This window comes from Thalia democratica, chromosome 5 (genome assembly GCF_965202585.1).
Source record: "Thalia democratica chromosome 5, ktThaDemo2.hap1.1, whole genome shotgun sequence".
In the NCBI taxonomy this organism is placed as follows: domain Eukaryota; kingdom Metazoa; phylum Chordata; class Thaliacea; order Salpida; family Salpidae; genus Thalia; species Thalia democratica.
This window is the reverse complement of record NC_139169.1, coordinates 19,921,958-19,947,010: the sequence shown is the minus strand read 5'-3', so window position 1 is coordinate 19,947,010 and position 25,053 is coordinate 19,921,958. Positions and strand designations below refer to the sequence as shown.

Below are 25,053 nucleotides of genomic sequence, written 5' to 3'. Positions count from 1 at the left end.
TATGAATTCAAGTATATTTTAGCTAAAAATCTCTAATTTCAGGTAATTCCAGGTTCCAAGATTTTCCTGTATTTAGTGTCTTATTTTACATTAAGCTTTTTTTCTTTTTTTTTATAATTTGGTTATACTACAAAAGTTTTATTTTAAATTATTTAAGTTTTGTTAGTTCGTTCATTATTTTTATCAATAATAACTTTATTTATATAACAACCTAAATTTATGTAGTAGTGAAGCAAATTCTCTAGTATTTTACTGATAGTTTTTTCAGTGATATTTATATAGACTTCCAAATAATGAAAACATTCTACAAAAATATATATCATTAACCAAAATCTAATATCAAAAACAAACTTCCAATATAAAAGAAAATGTTAGAGGACACTATAGTTATAATCTAATTTTTAATAGCTAACATTAAGTTAGGAAAATTTTTTAGTTATGGTTTCTTAATTAAATGAGTAGATTTTACATATTAAATTTCTTATCATAATGTTTGTATCAGTTGCAAAAATTTAAAGAAAATCCTGGCTAAACCTTCTTTAAAAAATATAAAAAAAATACCATGTAGGATTTCTCTAAAATTTTGTTTTACAAATTATATGAGAACACAATTTTACTTACTTATATTTTACAGAGGCTTTAACATGATAAGATCAATGTACTTTTTTTTTAAGTTTTAAAAGTAGTATTATAAAAAACCATATTTATAAAAAAAAAAAATATGTGATGGCACTTGTAAAATTCTAGACACGCCATACTAGTATTGTAGTGTTAGTTTAAATAATTCAGTACAGTTTTTCACCTTATTGTTATACACTGCTAATAAAATTTAATAATTTTCATTTGAGTTCATTTTAAAATATTTTCAATAATTTATAAAAACATATTTATACTACTATTTTAAAATAGTGCCAATATGCACTTAAAATAATATATTTTAATTGATTTTAAATACAAATTAAATCCATATATGCCTTAAAAAGTTTTGCAGAGTAATAAAAAAATTTCAACTAGCTGAGGCTAGTAAATTTTTTCATTGACAATTTAATATAAAAAAGTATAATTAACAGAAGTAATTTCATGATAAAATATAATAAAACAGGATTTAGTATACTGGATAGTTGAATATAAACTTAAGGAAAATGTTATATGGTAAAATACTTCATTAGTTTCAGAAGCTTTATTTTAGAAAATATAATTACCTTAGTTTAAAGCAGGGTTACTCAAATTCAATTTAGTATTCATCATTCTTCATGATAAATAATTGACCCTCTTTTTTATACACCGCTTTATACATCAAATAATATCACTACCACCAATTCATTTAAGCTATAATTTGAAGTGTGAGTGTTCTAAATCAAAAAGACTTGAACAGTGATACTAGTACATTAGTATTTTTGGTGAACAATTGATTTCATTGTTTTTATATTAGTTATTTAATTTTTGTTAAATTTTGGCAAACCAAAGAAGTTTTCCACAGAGCCACCAATGTACTACTCTTTCTATTAAAATTGGAATTTTAATTATAAATTGATGCCGGACCTGTCTATTTCATTATATTTTGATTTATGAATACTAACTGCTGATTTGTTTTCAGAATTATTATTAACTAAAATGAAAGAGGTAGAATCAGTTAAAGACGACCGACTGGTAGATGTTAAGTTTGATCGTGGTCATTATACAACTACGGAGTATTTAGTAAAATGGAAGGATTGTTCTGAGTTAGTTGTTTAAAATCGGGAAATGTTTAATAAGTTTTTGTTTAATTTAGTTTAACATGTAAGATATTTTACTTAACTGTTTAACGAGCATTAACTAAGCACAATCAGCATTTTTTGCAATTTAAAAAATGTCCAAACTTTATATCCAATTAGTTTGCTTATCCTTAAAGCTGACTTAAATTATTATTTTTCGTTCTAAAACATACTAATTTGCCTTAAAATTGAAAAAAAAACCATTGGATTGGAGTATGAGTTTATTTATAAAACTATTCCAAATCAGAAAATTTTACTATAACGAGTGTTTCAGCCAAAAATAATTTTTTTTTAATATTATAACTTTGCTGTGTTCTTGAGGGTCGTTTATTTTTTTTCAATTTCTAATATTTTATTTATATTTGCAAATATTCCCAATTGTAAATTTTAAAAACCTTAAACTTTCTAACGGTTACTATTGCAAAAAAAAAAAAAGTTTTAATATACATAATTATGATTATTTTAAATGGTCCATCCTTTTTTTATATTATTTTTTTTATGTAAAACATGACCTATGTACGTTTAACTAAAACTATCATTATTTGAATATGAATTCCTAATATTTCTTTTACGAGGAATTACATGTTTAAATAGTAATAATTTTCAAGTGATATGTCAAAATTGATAATTCAGTTTCAAAACTAATTAACAACCAATTGTATAATTTACACTATTTTATGAAAATTTACTAGTACAAGAATATACTGGGTTTAGTTAAATTTAAATGGAGCATTTCAATTTACGATATTTTAGTTTCTAATAAATCTTAAATTCATATTTGCAGGGTTACTCGACTCTCAGGACTTTCAGAATTACTTAGGATATTTTGATATTTATAGACATCGAAGTCGCTCAACACAGCATAAAATAACTAGGAATACATAATACAAGCCAACTTAAAATAGATTTGTTAATTTACAAAACTCAGGTTAGTTTTAAAAATAGAAAAAAATCTTACGAGTGTATAGTTAGCTTGGTAACGTTTTTCAAGAAGTTTTAAAAAATGTCCAAACTTTAGAATTTTTTTATTTACTTATCTTAATAGCTAATTTGGTGCAAAATTTTCTGCGTGCAAATTTGTCTTCGTGCAATTTTGTGCCCTGGTGCAAATTTGTCTTCGTGCAGTTTAGTAACCTCGTGCAACTTTAACCTCCCCATGGGGCGATATCTTATAAGGAAGTTTTTATTTTAACTTTCACCAAATTAAAATTATAAAAGTTATTAAAAAATCAAATTCTAAAATAATTTTGTATTAAAGACTTTAAACATCCTGTTTGATATCATAATAATAATATCTGTTTTTTTTTATGTAAAATTTTATAAGCTAAGGTTAAAAATAATATGTTAAAGCTTATTTATATTTTAACTTTTACCAAAAAAAGAAAAAGTTATGTATTTTACAGTAACCAGGGTTGCCACACACTAAAGATAACTCAGTATACTTTGAAACTCTATATATCTCAGGATTTCTTAGGCTAACTTTTAATGTTTTGAATATTTTTTTAAACTCAGGACAATTCATGACAATTATTTTTTAATAAAAATTCTTGAATAATTATAATTATAAAAAAACTCAGGAAAGTTATACCACTTTTTTAAAAATCTTATGAAATATTTTTTTCTAGATCTAAAAACGAGAATTAATTGATCAGTTTATATATTGTAATATTTATACAACCAATTTTGTTCAAAAACATGATTTTTATTGAATTATTAAATGCATCTTTAAACGTTTTATAGCATTGTTCATCATTTTCTTATTATATTGTAGCTTTTGTTTTAAATCTAATATTAAGGGCATGGGAGAAGGTCCGACATTTTTTAATAAAAGTATAATTGGATCTTATACGAAAGCTTAAATTACAAACTACATGCCATCTTTACATTTATAGAATAACAATATCTTTTTTAACTTTTAAAGTATAATAATTTTCATTGAAAGTTTCTGATACAAACGTATAGACCGCACTTTTTTTACAGGCAAATTTCTTAAAAATCTCAAATATCACTAATAATCTATCTTCTCCTTCATTTTTTGAGGTGCAGAACTTTAACCTTTGGAAACGTTATTTTTATCGTTTGAAACAGCTTAAATGTTGCGATTTAAAAAAAAAAAAGATATATAAATTTAGATATATAAAAACAAATAAGTAGATGGTTTTTTGTAATAAAAACTTTATATTTCAAAATTTTGAAATATCCTGCATTAAAATTTAAAAAAAATTAGTATTAGACTTTCTGTGAAAATTTGAAGAAGATTGCTTAAAAAATGATGGAGGAAATAGATTTTTAGTTAAAGGTTTTTTTTTGCATTTTATATTTGAGCCTTCTATTAAGAACTTATTGAGGTCACCGACTTTGATCGCTCATATCTGAAAAACTAATTTGAATTTTTTCAACAAGTTAAAAATTTCTTATGGTTCAGATAAAACTATATAAAATAAGATCAAATTGTAAAAATCAAAGTGGAACCCCATCCTCCCTATGCCCTCTTTAAATATTCATTAAAATTTGACATTTTATTAAACTGTTTAACTAATATTGAGGCTAATTAATATTCATTAAATTGAGTACTTTATCAGGTAATACTGAAACTACTCAATTAAAATATCAATTTTTATTTAAACTTTTTCCATTACATATTAAGTTAACTCTTTCGCTTGCACAGAATTATTAGAAAAATTTTTTGTCTCAAATAAACTATTTTTATTGTTGAATCTACAAAAACAGTTTTCCTCATAAACTTAATAATCATTAAATGCAGAAGCATATATATGAAACCTTCATTTTAATCATTGGAAAATATAATAAACATGAAGTATAAAGTAGTTTACACCTGAAGAAATTTTTTTAAGGACTTGAAATAAAAAACTCAGGATAACTCAGGGCAGTCTAAGGTCACTAAGCAAATCTTTTTTTTTCTTAAAGTACTATACACTTATGTACCAAAAAAGTTTTAATCTATTTTATACTAATTACTAAAAATTCTTCGAGGTTTTTTTTAAACAAGTTTAGTGGAACAAAAATATGTTTATAATAGATGACAGAACCTAATTCTTTTTAAAATTCTTAAACTTATGTCTTTTTTAAAATGATGATTTATAAGTTAGAGACGAACATAGTATTTTTAAAAGGTTTTATTTTTTGTGTGCCAGTCAAACTATTATACATATAGAATTTATACTTAACTTATATTATATAAGTTTGTTTTATATTTAATTTTTAGTTTTAAAAAAAAGTAAATTTTACCTGTGTTTATTATATTTTCTAATTAAACGCAGTTATAGCATTTTTTTTATAAATTGTATTTCGAATAAAATGAAGAAACCTATGAGATCAAATAATTTGACAATTTGTTGATCTTAAGAACTAGAAGTTAATAAAACTGTCATAATTTTTAGTTCTTTGGTTGTTAAAATGAAAACCAACACAATTAGTATAGAAAAACCGCCTAGTTTATTAAAAACAGTATTAAAATCTGTATATTAATTGATATTTTTAGTCTTTTATAAAGAAAAAAAAATCCGAAAACACTAAAACTTAGTCTTTGTGTAGTCTAGTTTAAACTTCGTTTTAGTGATTGCTTTTACAAAAAAGGCAACATAAAATGTGAACGTAAATGATTGCAAAAATATAGATCTTAAGGAGGAGACGGTCATTGCCCTTGATAGACTATTGTTTTCATGGTTAATATAGGCAAAAATGGACTACCAAAGAGTATATAACCTCATTTTTTGTATTATTAATCTCGTTGTTTAATTACACAAAACAAAAAATATATATATTGATGTAAAGTTTAAATTTTATAACTGATTTAATTAAAAGTGCTCGAAAAACGAAAATTCTTTCTTAAAACCAATTCGTTGATCATGATCGAAGTGTTCACATTTAGTTTTTATATACAAACAGACAATTACATTTATACATAAGTTTATATACATGTATCAAAGCTTCTTGTAAATTATCTAAAAAAAGCCTTTTGAAAAAATAATATATACTTTTGAAAGTATTTAATATTATAAAGAAAAAACGTTTTTTGATAATAAATTTAAAGCCTAATGTTTTTGTCAAATAATTTTAAAAACAATTGTAAACTAAACTATTAACAAACATACAAGTTTATAAATTTTAGATTATTTGTTTTTTGCTTTATTGTCAATTATTATTAAGTATTTATTGAAATATCTGGAACAACGTAAAAATAAAATGTTTTGTTTTTTATTATAGTTTTCACAGACTTTTAGTAAACCAATAAAGCATGTACTTTGATGAAAGTAACTTGGACCAGTTTATAAAAGATTTTTCTGGTCCTCAAAGTGAACTGAGCGCACTTTGTAATGAAGAAAAAACTAAAATGTGTGAGGAAATTGAAAAAAATGAAAAATCCAAAGCACTTTTGTTAAAAGTAGCGAAGGAGCTGTTTGATGACGACACTTCTAATTTCAAAAATCCTCCTCCCGCCTTCAAACACAAACTGGAGCCGGTGAGCGACGATGATCCCGACGCCAAACTTTTAAGAAATTCTCTCGATTTAAACAAAATGAACGCTTATGACAAAAAATGGTTGAATATCGATGAAAGAAACACGACTTTTAAAATATACCGAGTGAAGACAGGTAAAAGGTCCAAAGATCTTACGAGCTTGCTGCTTCTTCACGGTACGCCGAGTGTCGAGGGGATTCTGAAAGATGGGTTCAGACCCTCACTGGGCGGAAGATTCGGCCCCGGCGTTTATTTGACCAACTCTTTCAAAACAGCATTCAATCACGCAATAGAACGTTTTGTCAGTGATGAGGGAGCCAAAAAAATTCTTAAGTATATTTTTATTAACAAAGTGACAAATGTAACTTCTCAGAAAAAGAGGAGATGTGATGGAGAGCCAGAAAATAAAAAGTTTAAATTTGCATTGCCTCTAAATAATATTTATGTAAACGGCGTTAAGATGACTAACCAATCCGTGTCTTTAGATTCAGAGGCTGTCTGTCAAGATTACTCAGAAGACCATTTTTTAAAAGTTTACGGTGATTTAAATCGGTATTCCGGAAGTTTAACCAGTTTCGTAAACTCTCCCGAAGACATTTTTAACAGCGAAAAAAGCCGAATTCCTGAAGGTACATTTCAAGTAGATAAAAAAGAAAGGAAAATAGCTGTCGCTCATCATGACATAGTCACTCCCGCGTATTTGATTGAAATTGAAGTACAACGGAGTGTTAGTGCGTTTGTTAAAAAAGTATTGTACGAAAAGTTAGATGTAAAGAAGTTTTACAAAGAAACTGCAAACTCTGTTCAACCTCCAAGTATGGTTGGAGTCCCATCACAAGAAACTATATCAACAAAAATGAATACTTATTCTTGTGAGACATTTCTTAATGCAATAAAAAAAGAAATTGAAACAAACCAAAACGCACTGATTGAGATCAAAAAGTCTCAATTTGATTCAAATATTGTTTCGTTTACGAAACAATTATCTTTTGAAATGAGTACCCTCTTTAAAACTAGCTCAGATGATTCTATAAAGTTTAAAACAAAATATTTAAAAACTTCAGACAGTGATTACCAGTTTGTATTGCGTTCGATAGTTAAAGAAAATTGCGAAGAGACCCCAAAAATTCTTCACATGTTCAAAATCAATTCCACTGACAATAAAATTGGGTTCCAGAAGAGTTCTTTATGTCTTCATGGAGTCCCAGCTAACAAGGTCATGAGCATTCTAACATCTGGTTACCCTACAATCTGGGATTCATATGACAAACAATGCAAAGAAGAGTGCATTGGTGAACATATTTTTGAAACAAGGAACTGCTCTTGTTACGCCTCTTCTTCTTTAAAACGAGAACTTTCAAAAGGAATTAGTCACTGCAAAGTTGAAGGTGAGGTCAACAAGCTGTCTTTCGTTTTTGTGGCAAGCATGGATGGTCTGCCAGATTTTTTAAACATTTTGGGTGTTAACGGACTTGTCGATGATAAAGGTGAAGATTCTAGACTAGTTGTAGGCATGGTACCTGCTTATCTGGTCGTTTTTAAATTATGATATGTCGCAAGGTAGAAAGTAGTTGTAGCGTTTTTTCAAAGTTAAATATAGATTGAACACTATTTTTAAATACTATTTAGTTTTGAATATTACTGTTTAGAATCTTTTTAGAAGTTTATTAATGATTTTTATCAAAATTTTTATATTCTTTCCTCTAGGAAAAATTAAAGTTTAAGAGGTTCTTAATATCTAGGTATGAGTAGATTAAATTCTCTTAAGTTTGCTAAAGTAATTAATTGATTTAAAGTTTTTTAAAATCACATGTAAATTGAAAATTTTTGATTTATTACTCATTTTAGTTTTTTAACATGTAAGTGAGACTTCTATACTATTACTTACTTTTCTTATTCTCATTTCTTGATTGGGCTTTAGTTTATACGGAAATCTTGTAATTTAAACTTCTGGTTTTCAACAAGGTATTTAATAACATGTTTGATAAACTTTATGAAAGCTATTAATTACGAAATGTTTTTATTACTATTGATTGTTTTTTTTAACTGTTAGCTTAATAAAGTTTAAAAACAGTATTTTTTGATTATTCATCTAATTTAAATGTTAAGTTAATTAGGTTTTTTTAGCTAATTTAATAATAAATCTTATCTACCTTGCTGGTTAAAAGTTGGGGAGATACTAAGTATTGATCTAAAACACAATGGAAGTAAGTATATTAGTACTAGCTGTAGAATTATGTTAATGATGTCTTTATTTTCATTTGTTCTTTTTTAGATACTTGTATTTCTTGTAAAATAGAGTTTAGTCAAGAGTCTAATTAATAATTTGTGTATTCCAAATTGTACTTTGTAAGGGATCAAGAAAATTTGTATATGTCAAAAAATTTCCTTAACTAAAAATATGTTTTTTTGAGCTAACTTAACCTTTAAATGGTACCTTTACTATTATTTATTAATAATTAAAAAAAAAGACCTAAACACTGTTTCATTAAAAAAGTTTGAAGGATAAAATTAAAAAAGAGGCTAGGATACTAAAGAAATTAAAAAAAAAAAATTAAAGTTTACCGTACATCAAGTTTTAAATATTAAACTATTGTTTAAAAAAAATTTATTTAAAAGTAGTACCTTAAAAAGTCAAGCATTTAAAGCAGGGTTTCCCAAACTCATTTTCTAAATCGCCCCCTTTTCAGAAATTTGAAAAATAATCGCCCCCCAAAATTTTACAAAGTATTTTTTCTCTTAAGTACAAACTTTTGAGCCTAAAAAGATGTGTTCGAAATGTAATTTAGTCTGGTACTTCTTATGCACGAACTTTTGGGCTGTGTTCCAAGTAGTTTACAGAGCTTGAGAAAATAAGTTACATTTGTTTTCTTATAAGCCCAGTAAAGTGTATAAAAATACTTAATTATTAAAAAGCCTTGTGTAATCTGTGATCAATCCTGTTTAGATATGAATTTTTTTGAAACTAATGAAACTTTTAGGGTAGTGGTGGACAACTTTTGTATTCAGCAATTCATATTTACTAAAAAATCTTTTCAATTTTCAACTCGTTAAAAAAATGTAATTGCAGGCTGCATAATTCAAAAATAAAAACAACATATATGAAAATTAAAAAACTCGAGCAAAGCTGTAATAAAGTGATTTAATATTATTGTGATCTAGGAAATACTATTGTGAACTGAAAACCAAATTGAAAGTGTATTTCAAAATATTAAGTATCAAAAAACTAAAAAGTATCAAAAAACTTTGTTTTTTTTTGCACAATTAATTTTTAAGTTATTTAGCAGGTCGAAATTTGACTGATCTTAACCGTAACCCACCTGAAATCTTAACTTAAACCTGACTTAATAATCTCTCATATAACGAATTTCGGACATTTAGAAGTTAATACTAAGTAACTTATTTAAGCCGCACAAAATACTTAAATTGTTTTATAAATAGACATATTCTAAAATTACTATACCAGAGATTAAAAAACTATAAAAGAATGAATAGTTTATTTTACAAAATAATAAAAAAAAAATAAAAAATAATATCTGATGTAGTTTGAGGAAGTTTGACCGACTGGTTGATTATCTTACATGAAAAGTAGTTTCATCAACAGCTTCAGTAAATGCAGTTAAGTTATTAATTTCAATGCTATGATATATCATAAGCAAGTTAGTTGTAAAGTTAAAAACTTAATATTAAACTTTATAAACTATATCTTTTGTAGTAGAATACCATTAAATAGTATTTGACTTGGAAAAACTTTAGAAAACTAAACCTTAACTTTAAAATTTTCTTTTTTCCTAATTTAAACTCAAAAAAAAAAATCAAAAGTTTTACAGTTAATTCTGTGAACAGAAAGTAATCGATTAAAATTCTTTTAATAAGGTTAAAATTTTGCTTTGTAACTGTAGCAGTCTTTTTGATGGCTTATTTAATACTGTTTAAATTTATTTTTTCTCTAGTTATTAGCCTATAATAGTTTACCAGAAGAAACTACTGAAAAACTTAAAGCTAGTGTTGATCTATTAAAATAAACAACACATTCTTATTGCTAATATATTGAAATTTAGATAAAACAAAAAACAGTTGTATTAGTAGTTTAAAATTCCTTAATATATAGATTTTTTAACAGAAATAAATTAAGTTAGAAAATAAAATTGAGTTTAAGAATCTTTTAAATGAAAAATTTAAAGTCATTTCAATAGAGACCTCAAATTTATACTCTTTTAAAACCAAAAAAAAATTTTGAAATAAAATTTTTAATGGTTATCAAGATTTTTTTATTTATACAGATTAAACAAGTAATAACAAAAATAGATTAAATAATTTTTTTAAACAAATACTTTTACATGGTTGCCACTGTTCAAGCTGAGAAAAATTTCCTGACTTTTCCTGACTTTTTCCTGAATTTTTACGAAAATTTTCCTGACTTTTCTACATCAAACTCTTAAACTAAACTTATTCTAAAATACATAACCTAACACTTAAAACTATATAAAGCTTTCAATCTAATTTCAATACAGGTTAAAAACAACAATTTTTTGCTGAATTTTATCATCAAACTTCCAGTACATCACTTAAACCATCTGTGTATGATTGATGTTTGTAATAAACAGCTCTATCAGCAAAATACTTGTATTATTACCTTATAAACACAGCCTGTCTGAAAAAAGACACAATTTTTTAGCATTTCCTAGCATAAATGTATCTAGAAAAAACAACCGACATATAAGGAACTTTTACAATTAAAACCTTAAATCAATAACGAGCTTTTACAACACAAACCTTAAAACAATAACGAACTTTTACAGTTAAAACATTAAAACAATTAAGATCTTAATCAAATACTGTTTTTTTTTTATGTATGTACTAAAATTTATTTTCTTCGTTTTTTTATTAGCACTTCAACCTCTTCATCTAATGAAGATAAGGTTTCATTTATTAGGTTTGCATTCCGGTTCAGTGTACACATTAACTTGTTACATAAAATACTAAACTAACTGCTTAGTTATAAAGAACTCAATTATTTACTTAAACAAAAAACACTTTGATTCTAAAATTATGCTAGATAAACTTTTGTTTATATATCACAGTTTTACTATGGAAGTGTCCTTGCTACAGATCATCAATACTAAAAAGCTTACAAAACCTTCTTGTTCAAGTAGGGTACTTGTTCAATATGTAAATAGAAAATTTTTGCAGTTTTAAAAAGGATATTTTACTAATTAATACCAGATGAAGGCATTGGAAATAAAATTAAATATTTTTGTAAATTTCTAGGAAAATTTTGGAATTTTTTTCTGACTTTAAAGTACCTTTAATTAATTTTTACCATTTGAAGGCTTTGGAAAACAAGGAATTATGTAAATTTAATCTGATAAAATCTGATTTTTTTTTAATTTTATCAAATTTCCTGACTTTTCCTGACTTTTTTTCAAACTCCCAATTTTTTCCTGACTTTTCCTGACTTTTGTCATTTTTTAAAATTTTTCTTGACTTTTCCTGACCGTGTGGCAACCCTGCTTTTATCACTATGTTATAAAAACTTTTCATGTAATGTAAAACGAAAAATATAAAATACAAAATTAACCAAGTCAAAATAAAATTATTTAAAGATTTAAAACATAACCATTTAATAAATACAGTAGACTTCCGCTTGAGTTCGCACTTTGAACAAAATCAAAAAGTACAAACTCAAAAATTATTACCATTTTTTGTTACAAAATGATAAATTCAAATATGTTATATGCAATAACGTTATGCATAAACATGAAATCAACTAAAACATAAAACAAACATTCATAAAAAAATAGATTATATAAGCTATTTAATTATATGTATTTTTTGTTTTATTAATACTTAGTTAGTAAAAGACTTTATTTAAATTAAATTTTAGAAAATATAAATGTGCACTTTTTTTTGGGTAAAAAGTGCGAACTCAAGAGGAAGTCTACCGTAATTAATATTTATTAGGCATTATGCAAACCTGTTGTAAAATAAATAACTTAATAAAATTTTTATGATAAAACGACTACTTAAATACAACACAAACCAGGTTAAATAAGAAGTATTTTAAAAGATCAAATAAAATAAAAAAAACTTTCATAAAATAATGTCTGCTACTAAAGTCTAATATAATGTGAAGGATGAGGTTCATGACTGCTTGCAAGTTTTTCTAATCTGATTCTTAATCAGTAAAATAAAGCCTCCTTTAAAAATATCTAGATTAGATCTTTTGCTCAAGATATTGATAACTGAACTGAAAGCTTTCTCAACAACATAGCTAGAAGGAAAAAGTATAAACAACAATCTAAATTCCTCTAAAATGATTGAATACTTTTGCCTTAGTTTTGTTGAGTCCAAAAGCTTTCATATCGTTCTTTGGAAAAAATTACTTTAAGTTCAAGGTTAGTTTGTAAGTCTGAGAAGGTTTCCTGTAAGTCGTTTAATTCAAAAAGATCTGCCTCGAAGGGATCCATATTTTTATCTATATGATAGCTTTTTTGTGTCAAATCGAAATTTTACTACTTTATATGTTGAAATTATTAAAAAGTTCCAAAATTTATTCTTTTTTCTGTCTAAATTGTCAAATTCAAGGTTTTTCCAGGTTTCTAGGTAAATTGGCAACTCTGTATAGTTTTATTTTTAAGCCTTACTAGTGACTTTTCAAAAAACAATTGGAAATTTGATGTGGTGATATAACTATCACCTCATGATATTTCCAACAAAAATAAAAGTATACAGGGTTACCAGTTTACCTAGAACCTTAATAATATATAACATAGATTTTTACAAACCATTTATGATCTAAAATAAGATATATGTCAGGTTATAAAATGGTGAGAGGGATTCCGATCGTTTATGATCTATGTAGTTGTTAAATAAGAAAATATATGAATGAAAATATGTAATTTACTTGAAAGTAGGAGTCATAAGTACTTGCTTTTTTTCTCTATATTTTACATAAACAAAATAAACTTTTTTTGTTTTAGTTTTACCTCAGGGTCAAATATCTAATAGCAAGCTAAAATTAGTGAAATAGCAAGATTAAAAGTAAATACTTTATGACAGCCAAAAATTTTAAAATCGCCCCCTTTTCGCCCCCTTACTAGTTATCGCCCACCCTTTCGCCCCCTTCCTAATTATCGCCCCCCGACTTGCTAAAATCGCCCCAAGGGGGGCGATATCGCCCACTTTGGGAAACCCTGATTTAAAGCATTAAGAGCTTTAAAGCAAATTTTTATATAAACGTAAAATATTTCCTCCACTTGAAAATATGCTAGTTAGCGTAAATTTTACTTATAAAAAATAATTGGTTTTCAAAAATTTAAAAACTTTTACTAAATAAGCAGCAAAATCAAGGTTTTAAGTGGTCAAGGTAAAATAAATTGACAGTTAAAACGAACAAGTACAAAGTAAGTAGTTTAAAATGTTAACTTTTTGGTGTTTGTTTGTTTTGTAGTGTTAAGTTAAAAAGCATAATTCAAAAACATCATTAAATTGATTTTAATAGCAATTCATTTAAATTTTTTTAATAGTTCATGCAAATTTTGGCAATTTGTTCAATGTAATGATTTTATGTTCTGTAAGTTTACAAAAGCAATTTGTTGAGATTGTAGTTACTATATTGACTAACGAGATTACTTAATTGATATAAAATCTAAAAATTCTTTATTTATTGCTAAACTTGAATGAAGTACAAACTTACTTTGTTTAAAAAAAAAAATTAAGGATTTCACGATACTCATTATTTAAAAAATTCATTTAGTAGTTTACTGAAAAACAGTTTCAATCTTTGGTCCACGAATTTTTAATATAGCGGGTTATAGAAGAAACAGTTAGAATAAATATTTATAATTAAAATTCACGAATTCAAGTCAAAAGTAACATGACAGTACCTGACTTAATACGTTCAGTCTGAAACGAGCGAATGCTTACCGTTATCCAAATAACGTATACTTTTTATGAGTAGTCTGCAGAGGAAAATTCTCAAGCAATAAGCAAATGTGATATATAATAAGAAGAACTTAAACACAAAACTGAATTTTCGAAAAAACTAAAGTACAATTTTAGAAACATAGTAGTTTTATAATTTTTTTTACGAAGTGTTTAAATGTTCTTCTAGTATTTTAGGTTAAGCATTTTCAAATAGTTTTAGTTTTTAATTTTTAGTTATTTAAAAGTTCTGATAAAAACAACTGAAAAATTACAACTACTAACTCATTTTGTTTTATGTCTACTCACAATGTAGATCAAAGATGTGAAAATTTTTCAGGTTGCAGTATGGTTTATTAATTAATACAAAAATTTCAAAATATAGAGTTTAGAAACAGCTGCAAAAAGTTTCCTGAGCAAAGTTAAACTAATATAAATATTCAAACTTTTATCCTGTATTTTTAATTTTAGTGTTATATTAATCCTATCTATTGAAGTTTAATTATACATACATATAAAATATTTAGTTTTTACTTTATTTAATTGTAGACATTTGCTAGAAACTAGTTGAAATTTCGATTAGTAGAGCTATAAGTTGTTTAAACTTGGACAAGTTTTACTAATTAGTATTGTAACACTTGACAAACTAATCAAATTGAAGTTTCTAAACAATATCAATAATGAGAGTATTTAGCACTATGACATTGAGGTCCACGTTAAGTGACAGCTGTTTTAAAAGTTTTAATTTGAGTTCTTAAAGAAGTTTTATCTTTGTTTTTTTAACTTAAAGGATTTTAAACATATTCAATATATTTTTGAAAAAAATGTTAGCAGTTATAGCTAAAATTTATTATAATTTAATTCATTAATAATTTAATGATTTATAATTTTTAAATATTTTAATTTCCCTCTAATTGATTAAATAGTTATATTTTATAATTTTGTTTAAGGATGAGTTTTATTTAAGATTATTTTTAATTTAGATATTTTAATATTATTAATAAGTAAAAATTATTAAAAAAAACTCATTTTTTCTAATGGGTTCTACGCTAAATTTCAAGCCCAAATCCAATTGTTTTTTTTATAAATTAAACACAAAGGACCGTTCTCTAGAATAAAAAAAAAACTTTTTATTTAGCTATTAAGATAAGGAAAATAGTTGGATCTAAATTTTGAACATTTTTTAAAAATTCTTGAAAAACGTTACTAAGCTAACTTCACACTCGTAAAAATCTTTGAACAAGAAAATTAAACATTTAACTTTTCATTTAAACAAATTTTTAGATTTTAAATAAAAACTAAATTGATTTACTTCCAATGCTATGTTTTTTTATAAACAATTTTGTTAAAGAAACTTAAATTTATAAGTAAGAAAATAAATAAGGATTTGAAAATCTCAGAATAAATAAGACAATTTAAGGTAACCATTTTTTCACTAAGAGAGTTAATACCCTGTCTGTGAATTGTCTGTTAGAATATATAAAATTAAAATATACAAGACATATATAAAACGGAGCTAAACGAAATGTTGAAATGTTTAAGTTTACTCATTTATATGTTCATTTTCTAATAGTTTTAATTGTTTTCTAAATTCTAAAAATAGATTCTTCTTGTACATTTTAATAAAAAAGTTTCAGCCCTTTTAGCGAAATGTGAAGTGTCGGAGTTTAAATAGATAACATTTGAATTGTCATGTAAAAAAAAATATTTAGTTGTTTTTTTAGTTTTGACTTGTTAAATAAACAAGTGTGAAGTAATTGTTTTGTTTGTTAAACCTAGTTTTAAATTTATACTAATTGAAATACCGAAAAGTTTAAAAATGAAAACTCGTGGGAAGGAGTTGAGAAATTTAGAGACTATCAAAAGCTATTAATTGAATTTTACAAGACCAAAAAAAAGTATAAAGTTTTGTAAAGAAGCATAATAAATTAAGTTCTAATCATATAACTTGTAGTTTTAAAAATGTGAATTAAAAGTTTTAATAAAAAAAAAGTTTTTAATTTTCAAGTAATTATACTTTTGTGAAAAAAGTTGCATTCAAACTTTTTATCTGCATTAAATATCTTTATTAGATTACTTTTTTATTACTTTCAAACAAAATCATCTAATTAAATTAGATTTTACTACAAATAATTGCATTTTAAAACTATATATTTTTAAACTATAGAATTGTATTTTGTAGACATTAAAGTTTGTACTAAGTATACCATTAAATTAAAAACTGTTCGAAAAATTGTTTTGCATTTTATTATTAACTAAAAATTTAAAGAAACTATTGTTTATTCAAGGTTTGATATTTTTTCTTAAGTAGATTCTTTTTTTAGAGCTTTAAAAAATAATTGTAAATATGAATTATTTTTCTAAGGCCCAATGTAATTTACTGTTAATAATACAACTAAACTTTATAGTTTTGAAATATCTAAACTTATACAAAGTTAAACTTAAAACAGAAATTTAATCAAATTCTATTTCTAAATATTTTAAGTTATGATCTGCTAATTTAACAGCTAAACTTTTTAAATATTATTAGCTGGTGCAAAATCTTGAAATTGAGTTATTTATAACGAAGATAACTAATATCTTTAAAATAAATTATCAGAGATAGCAAAAACCAACAGCCGATGATATCCAGTCAAGTAGCACCAACTAGCGGAGGTAAGCATCAAAGTGACTTGCAAGCTCATCAACTTCAAAACACCTTAGCATCACCATAGAACATCTTATTTAACAAAATTAATTTAACTTTGAGTTATACTGTGAAAAATACGTCAGCAAACGCCATACCTAACAGTGTTCATGCACATTTGCAACAGATTGCATCAAGTATGAGTTCTATTATGCATGGAGGTGGTTTACAAGATTTTCAATATGAAGGAAAGTTCGCATACTTTGATGAAAAGAATAAAAAGTCAGCCGGACAAAAATTTGATGGTGTCAAAGTTGCACTTAGTGATGAAAATATTAATGATGATTGCGCAGTTTGTTTAGGTCCTTTAAAAGGAAACGGACCGGTAAAAGGTACAGGTGTTTGCGAGCATATCTTTCATGAAAAGTGTCTGATAGACGTTTTAAAGCAAAGCCACAAGTGTCCTGTATGTCGTGCTGTTATTATAGAGAAGCTCGGTCCATGCCCAGATGGCTACATGACAGTAAAAACTTGTAAAACCATGCACTGTGCAGGCTACGAAGACTGTTGAACTATTCGGATTGACTATGAGCTTTATGGTGGAGTACAAGGACCCCAGCATGGAAACCCGGGAGCTAGTTATTATGGTGATAATAGAACAGCATTCCTACCTGACAACGAAGCAGGTAGAAGGGTTCTTGAACTGTTCAAGAAAGCATGGAAGATGAAGTTGACTTTCACAGTTGGTACTAGTTTGACCTCTGGACGAAGAAACGTGATAACTTGGAACGACATTCACCACAAGACTTCTATCCTAGATAAGAATTATAGTTACCCGGATGCGACTTATTTGGAGCGAGTCACTGCTGATATGCACGCTCTTAGTGTAAGGTTGGATGAGTAATCCAGATGAATGATGTTGTATTAGACCGTGACGCATAACATAGTTATTTTACTGTCTTGTACTCGTAGTAAAAAAATGTAAATATTTAGTAATTTTGTTATATAGTTTATTTTATTTATTAGTTAACTAAATAAATTTTAATTAAAAAAAAATAAAAAACTTAAATTGGTTGATATATTGACGATAACCTAAAAAATTACAAAAATATATAGTTTATTTTATATAATCAAAGTCTCATAATTATATGTAATACACATGTGTGTACACATTAAGTTCCATACCTAGTTTCATCAGTTAGCACGGGTTTAAATTTAGAGTTTTAACTAATTCTAAGCGGTTCCTCATGTCATTTTATGAAGCGTCTTGAAACAATTGTGACGACGGTTTATTATCACTGTTTCCCCGAACCCTTGTTCGGTAATTGTTTCCTTCTACCGGCTTGGTGAGCGTAGGTTTCAAGTGTCTTTGTGTAAAAGTAAAACCAACTCGTGCAAAAGTGACTGCTTGTGCGCAATACAAATCTGTCCCCATTTACATAATATTTTTGTCGGCAAGATAAATTTACAAATTTTTGTGAGTTGTACTTGTTCAAAAATTCGTAGACGACTGAGACACAAAATACTGTAGTATTAAAATTTAAAAAATATATTATAATTCAACAGAAAACTATTGATAAGCATTACTGTATGCTAAAATCATTTTTAATGTTTTTACACTTTATCAAACTCGAAAAATATTTATTACTAAGGTTTTTCGTAGTATTTGATTTGTATCTAACAATATTCATCCCTAAAAGTACAAATAATAAATGACTGTTTGTGGTCGCACTTTGCCCATCCTTAACACAAGCCTATTTGTATAGTCATTTTATGACATCTAGTTATCGATTTACCGGCACCTGTCAGATATTGTTTAAAAATTTTTCTGGAATTTAGCTAAGATAATTCAAGATTCAGATCCGTTCGAATGAAATAAAAAATTGTCAGTTTTTATCAAAACAGGTTGGATCATAAAAGTTATTATTAAAAACCTGATATAATTTGCATAAAACTTCAAGAATTATTAAGCTTTAAGTATTATTACTTAAATCACTTGTAGTTGATACACATTCAATTTTTATAATAATGTTTTCAAATGTTTTCTGAATTTTTAAACTTACATAAATGATTAAACAAAATAAAAAGAAATTAAAATTTCTTCTTTTAGTTAATTGGAAAATGGTTATGTAATGTTGAATAATAGAAGCATGTTGAATCAATTTTGGTCCTTCTTTTTATTATATATCTTTTTAAGTTACTTTATGTAATCTTATAATTTTTAAGCAACTAATAAAACACATTAATTTAAGAAAACGTTATTTTTAAACATTTTAAGTAAGATAACATAGCCTCCTCCATCGCAAAATTAGTATTCAATGAGATTTTAGTGTTTTAATGTGTTTTTATCAAAACTCTATTTTCTTTAGTATCTAAGTTATGCTCTTCATACTATTTTTTAAGATATGTGTTAAAAAACTTTAAAATAAAGAGTGGCTTTGTATGAAAATTCAATAAAAGATTTTTCCACTTAATCGAAAATAAGGGACAACACTTAAAAAATAAAACGTTTGAATTTATACACACTTAAAATTTCTGTAAATTTATTGTGTTTGTTTATATTTCATATTAAGAGTAAAAATAAAACTGCCAAATTATAAAATCAAATACATCACAACTCAATTTCTAAAGATTAAAGTTCTAAAAAATAGGTTTAAGAGAGATTAAAAAGGTAATAATTATCAAAAGAAATAATGAACTGATAGTTTTGTACGTATGAATGCAAAAAAAAAGTTATTAACATAATTACCTAAAATAAATAGTTGAGAGTTTAATAATTCATAAAAGTTTCTTAAAAAAATCTCAAAATAAAAGCATTCAATATCAACTTAACTTACCAAAATGCTAAGTTACTTTAAGGAAATATTTAGAATAAAACTTAATCTAAACTTAGCTCCTTACTTTTTTTGCAAATCTATGATTACAAAAAACTAATAATATTTCAGTATTAGTCAAGGAATCAGCTTAGAAACATAATAAAATAATAAAAAAGCTCAACAAACTATTATAAATTTTTATTAAATGTCAATGTGAAATTGAATAAATAATAGTTTAATTTTAATAAGTTAACAATAATTTTCTTATTTAGATGTGCCTCATCAAACTAAATGAATGTAGTCAGTGAGCTGTCATTTTTTATAATTATTTATAAAAATTATACTTTTTTTGATTAAACAATTAATTATCTCTTTTTAAATAATAAAACCGTAAACAGCTTAAGCAACATGAAAATACCAAAATCTAGTTTAAACTTAATACTATAAATCATTGTTTTACTATCCTTACTTCAAAATTTTAAAATTTGATAAATAGAAATTTTGAAAAAATAGTGTATTTTACTAAATAAAATATCTAATAATCGTAACAGAAAACAAAAGTCAATCTATTTATACTTAAGGTGCGACTAAATAACATTTTTAATATTTAGAATATAATTAAAGCACCGTACTATAATTTATGTATGCTGATTAATTTTGGTTAGATTTTTATTCAAAGTAAAAAATTTTGTTGCTATTCATGTTACTTGCTTCTTTTTATAATTTATAATTTTTTTAAATATGTATTAAAGTTATAAATGCTATTTTATAAAATAAATTTTTAAATAAAATAGTTCAAGACGACAATAATTTTTTTCTTATCGTCTTATAAATAACTTATTAAACTTAGTGTAATAGTTTTTTTATTTTTTGATACGGCACATGTACTATATATTTAGATAACAAACCTAACTAAAATGTTTTTTTTGAATACTTTATGTTTATTTATGAATATTTTATTTTATGTTTACTTAAAAACAGGGGTTAGCAGCCTTTTATAAGTAAAAAGCTAAATTAATAGCAGGCCTCATTGTGCAGAAAACATCTTCCTTGTAATTTTAATAATATCAAAAAAAAACTTAACAAGAATAGCATCACGTAAGAAAGTTAGAAATCACTCCGTATCGGTAGCAAACCGAAAGGTTTAATTCTTAAAAACTGTAAAAATAAGATAAACTTGTAATATACAAGTGAAGCTTTCTAATGGCCTTAATTTGGATTTCACCTTAATTCTAATGGCCAAGTGAAGCTGTCTGTCATATGGATAAGTAAAATACGATTTTGTTAATTAAATGCATATTTTCTACTTAGAATTAAAAAAAAAGAGTGTTCAAAGTGAAAACCCAGAGTGAAGATTATGGTAAGTATCAGCACATTAATTTAAAACTAGTCTTAAAAATGAATGTATTTAATAACCTATCTCTTTTCATCAAGTTCTTTACTAATTTTGTATTTTAAAGTGAATAACTGTATCTAATTTTAAAGTAGGCAAGCTTGTCATCACTTCCAATGTCTATATTTATTTTCATGATTTTTCTTCTTCGTTGTTTACCAAGATTTTATTTTATTTTTCTTTCTACGATTTCCTTCTGCCGCTTTCTTTCTCTCAACTCTTCCCGCCTTCTTCCTCGAAACAAGTACCTTCCGTCATTCTTCTTTCTAATTTTCTTTCTCTGCGCCGCTTCCAAGGTGATGATTCTGCCGGTTGCTTCATGCGCGCGATCGTTAACCTCAACCGCGTACGGGAATTCCCCCCGATCGGTCATTTTGCTGTTTGAAATTTGCATGAGGTGCAACAGGAGCAGAATTAAAACAAGCCTGATCTTAATATGAAAATATTTCAAAACATTTTAATAAACATTCATGAAAATTCTTTTAAAATGTTTTAAATACCAACTAAACATTCTATTTATGACGTATTATAAAGTAAATTACAATAATTATGAAAAAAGATTTTTTTCTTGCATTTTAAGTATTCACTAGCCGTATTTTGGTAAGGAAAGCGTATTTTGAAAAGAAAAAAATAGCTTCTCAAAATCTGTATAAGATCATTATACATTACATTCTTAGTAGAAAATTTTTTAACGACACATTTTTACTACTACATTTGAGTTGCATCTAGTGGTACTAATATACTAAAACTATCTTTAAAAAATTCTAAAAAAACAAAAAAAAGTCAGAGAATTGTATTTAATTTGTTACTTAACAAAATATTTTTAAGTTTTAAGGCTTGTTTACTTCAGTTTAAAATAATTACAAACTCATTAAAGTAAAATGCTTTTAAACTCAAAGTTAATTCATGTTAAGAAAAAAACTAATCCGTGTTTCATGTATCATTAATTAATAATACTTAAGTTTAACTTAATCTTTTACATGCCACTTTTATTTGTTATGTAAAACTTACTGACTTAATAATAAGTATTAACAAAACAACTTATAAGAATTTACTAGGATTTAAAAAATGATACAACTATTGTACAAAAATTTAATTAAAATTTTACAAAAGCTAGGGTAGTCTTTTACTAATACTTTACAAATAAGTTTACAACAAAAAAAGATTAAGTTTACTTTCCAATTCATCGTTAAATATAAACACTTATAACTTGTTATAATTGTTATAAAAACCTTATTAATCCTAAACTAGTATAAAGACTTATACAATTTTATGTAACAATTTTTTTTTAAATACAAATTAAAAATCTTCAAAGTTCATCAAAATTAAAAAAAAAATTGTTAAACGACTACATAATAACTATATTTAGAAAAGAAATTACCATATGAGTAGAGCTGCTTAATTAGATAAGAAGATTAATTTTTTAAAGAAAGTTTAAGTTATAAATACTAGATTTTATTTTTGTGTGTTTTACTAGGAACTTATTGTTCGATTAAATTAGTAGCCAAAAAAAAAGTATTTCATATCTATTATTCTAAGAAAGTTTTCAAGGTAGTTTGGGAGTAAAAAGGTTACTTTTTGTTTATACTCCTTTTTTAATGTATGTTTTTACTTATTTTTAAGTATATATTTAGAATTTTTAATCTATGTAACACATATTTAAAAATAATTTTTGTTTTATTAAAGAGTTTGTAACGAAGCTAGAAATTAATTAGATAAGTTCAAACTCAGCTGAAATGAACAATAGTCATACTTTTGTTGTTTTTACACATCAGTTTTGTTTTATTTTTTATTAACTTGTATACAGTTTGCTATTATTATTAAACACTTATAATTGCTTAGATCATATACAGCTTATTAAGTTGACAAATTCTAGAAATATAAACAGACAAAGCCGTCGGAAAATCAAAAGCATCTGTTTTATCAAGCAAAACCTATGTTTTTAATTTTACAATGAGCATTAACCAAGTTACTTTATTGGATTCTTTGAAAGTTTCAAGCAAAAAACTAAAAGACAGATGGTGCAAACAATTGTTATACAAATTGAACATTATACACAACAGTTTTGAAAATGTCGAATATAAAATTTGTTTCGATAATTTGATGGTTGACGGAAACAACAACTTAGTTCTAATCAACGTGTCAGATAAACCATGTTTAATCAGAAAATTACAAGACCATACTGATTTCAAGGCACCTGAGTTAGTAGGTAGTAGTATTAGAAGCAAAGCAGGTGATACTTGGGCTGCTGGGGTGATTATTTATTATATAAACAATTTATGTTTTCCTTGGAAAATAGCTGCGAATACTGATAAAAGATATTGTATGTGGGCAAATGAAGGATTATTTCCTTCAAGCTCTGAAAATTCCTACACGCAAGTTTTGAAGCAAATGCTTTGTGTCGATCCTCAATTGCGACCAAGTGTTAAGGATGTAATAAAGTCCGTACATAAATTTGAAGAAGATCAGCATGATTTAAGTGAGTTGCTTTTCTTTTAGTTAATTAATGTTTAGCTATTCATTTACTTATAGCTGAAACTTGTTGTAAAAAAAGAAGCAACTTGTAATGCATCAGTTTTTAAAAACAAAACACTTCTTAATGTTCAAAACATTTTTTAGGCAAGCTGATGTTAATGATTGCAACTGATTGGGCCAGATATCACAGTGAGAAAATCAATAAAAGTAAAAGTTATGATCGTTCACCGTTTTTAGAATACAGAAACATACTTCCTAAACAAGGTTATGGTTATGTTTTGTATATTTTAAATTGTAAGTAAATTAGGTGTTTTTAAACGCTTTTGCGCTTTGTTATTGCCTTAATTAACATTTTTTTAATTCAGTGCTAATTGAGTGCAACGGACCGGAAGATGAGAACAAGCTTGAACAAAATTCATCACAAAATAAAATTGAAAAAATCTCAAAAGAAAATGACTTTTTGAACGGAATAATTTATCTAAACCCGAAGCTTAGTCGAAAGGTAAAGTACAGAGTGCCCCGATATTCGTTTAAGAGATTTGTTAACGCTTGTGACGTAAAAGAAGCTTTTCCGTCATATAAAACTTTAGAAGTAGATAGTTTTCTTAAAAAATTTTTGGATGAATACTCCCTTGAACAGTTAACTCCATCGACTAAAATTTCTTACCCAAAGCTTAAAAAGCTCATTGAAGTTACTAAAGCGCGCGTACATGAATCTACCGACATACCAGAAATTTTCACCAGGGCATTTTGTAGCCCCTGGCTTAGCAAGGAAAAACCTCTAAGCATCGACAAGTGTCAAAAAAGTCCCCTAAAGGGAAAAATATACGCGTGCATCTCAGCAAGGCACAGCGCTAAAGACGATTTTGTGGTGGTTCAAGAAACTGAACATTGTTTTGGGTACTCTACTTCTGTGTTTTCAGCCAAGGCAACAGTTGCTTTCCCGCCAATTTGTAAAGGTGAAGTTTGGACGGTAGGATGGATTCAAGCGCTGAAAAAAGCCGACTTGGTCTTTCGCGAAGGGCAAAATAAAATGTAAGTTAATTTATTTATTTTATTGATAATCGAAAAGAGAAGAGAAACTTTTTTACTAATTAGTCTTTTCTATAAGCGTTATGTTATATTCTAACTCCTTACAAAAAAATTAATTCCGTGAGTAATTGGCTGAAACTTTAATTTTTTGCAAACACTGAATATGAATTAAGTTTAAGTGAAGCTTATATACTAAATATAGTTAACTATAAAGTTACTTTAAATTATGGGCAAAACTAATTTAAACTATTAATATGCTACGAATGTTATTGTATCTTATTCAAAAATTTGATATCATATGCTTAACATGCGCTTCTGGCTACAATATCAGTTTATAGGAATGCAGAGCACAATTAAATATTAAGCTAGATAAATAGGAAAAAATTCCCATGGTCTGCTTCAAATAGGTAGTAGTCTGAATTGCACGAAGGGACATTTTTACACGGAGTAAGTTTCGCACGAAGGAACACTTTTACACGGGTAGAAAAATGTTTGTATTATTACTTTTTTTTTAATGCCTAAAGTGAGTTATCAACTTCTTTTACTATC

At 25.9% G+C, this 25,053-nt stretch overlaps 1 protein-coding gene across 1 annotated transcript; it reads left to right on the top strand.

The window, feature by feature from the left end:
• The first annotated feature begins 16,987 nt into the window (after positions 1-16,987).
• On the top strand, positions 16,988-17,692 carry LOC145836322 (E3 ubiquitin-protein ligase DTX3-like). The gene is made up of 2 exons (XM_082944134.1): positions 16,988-17,321; positions 17,394-17,692. Exons 1-2 carry the CDS (start codon positions 16,988-16,990, stop codon positions 17,690-17,692), a joined length of 633 nt encoding a protein of 210 aa, XP_082800260.1.
• Positions 17,693-25,053: the final 7,361 nt, after the last annotated feature.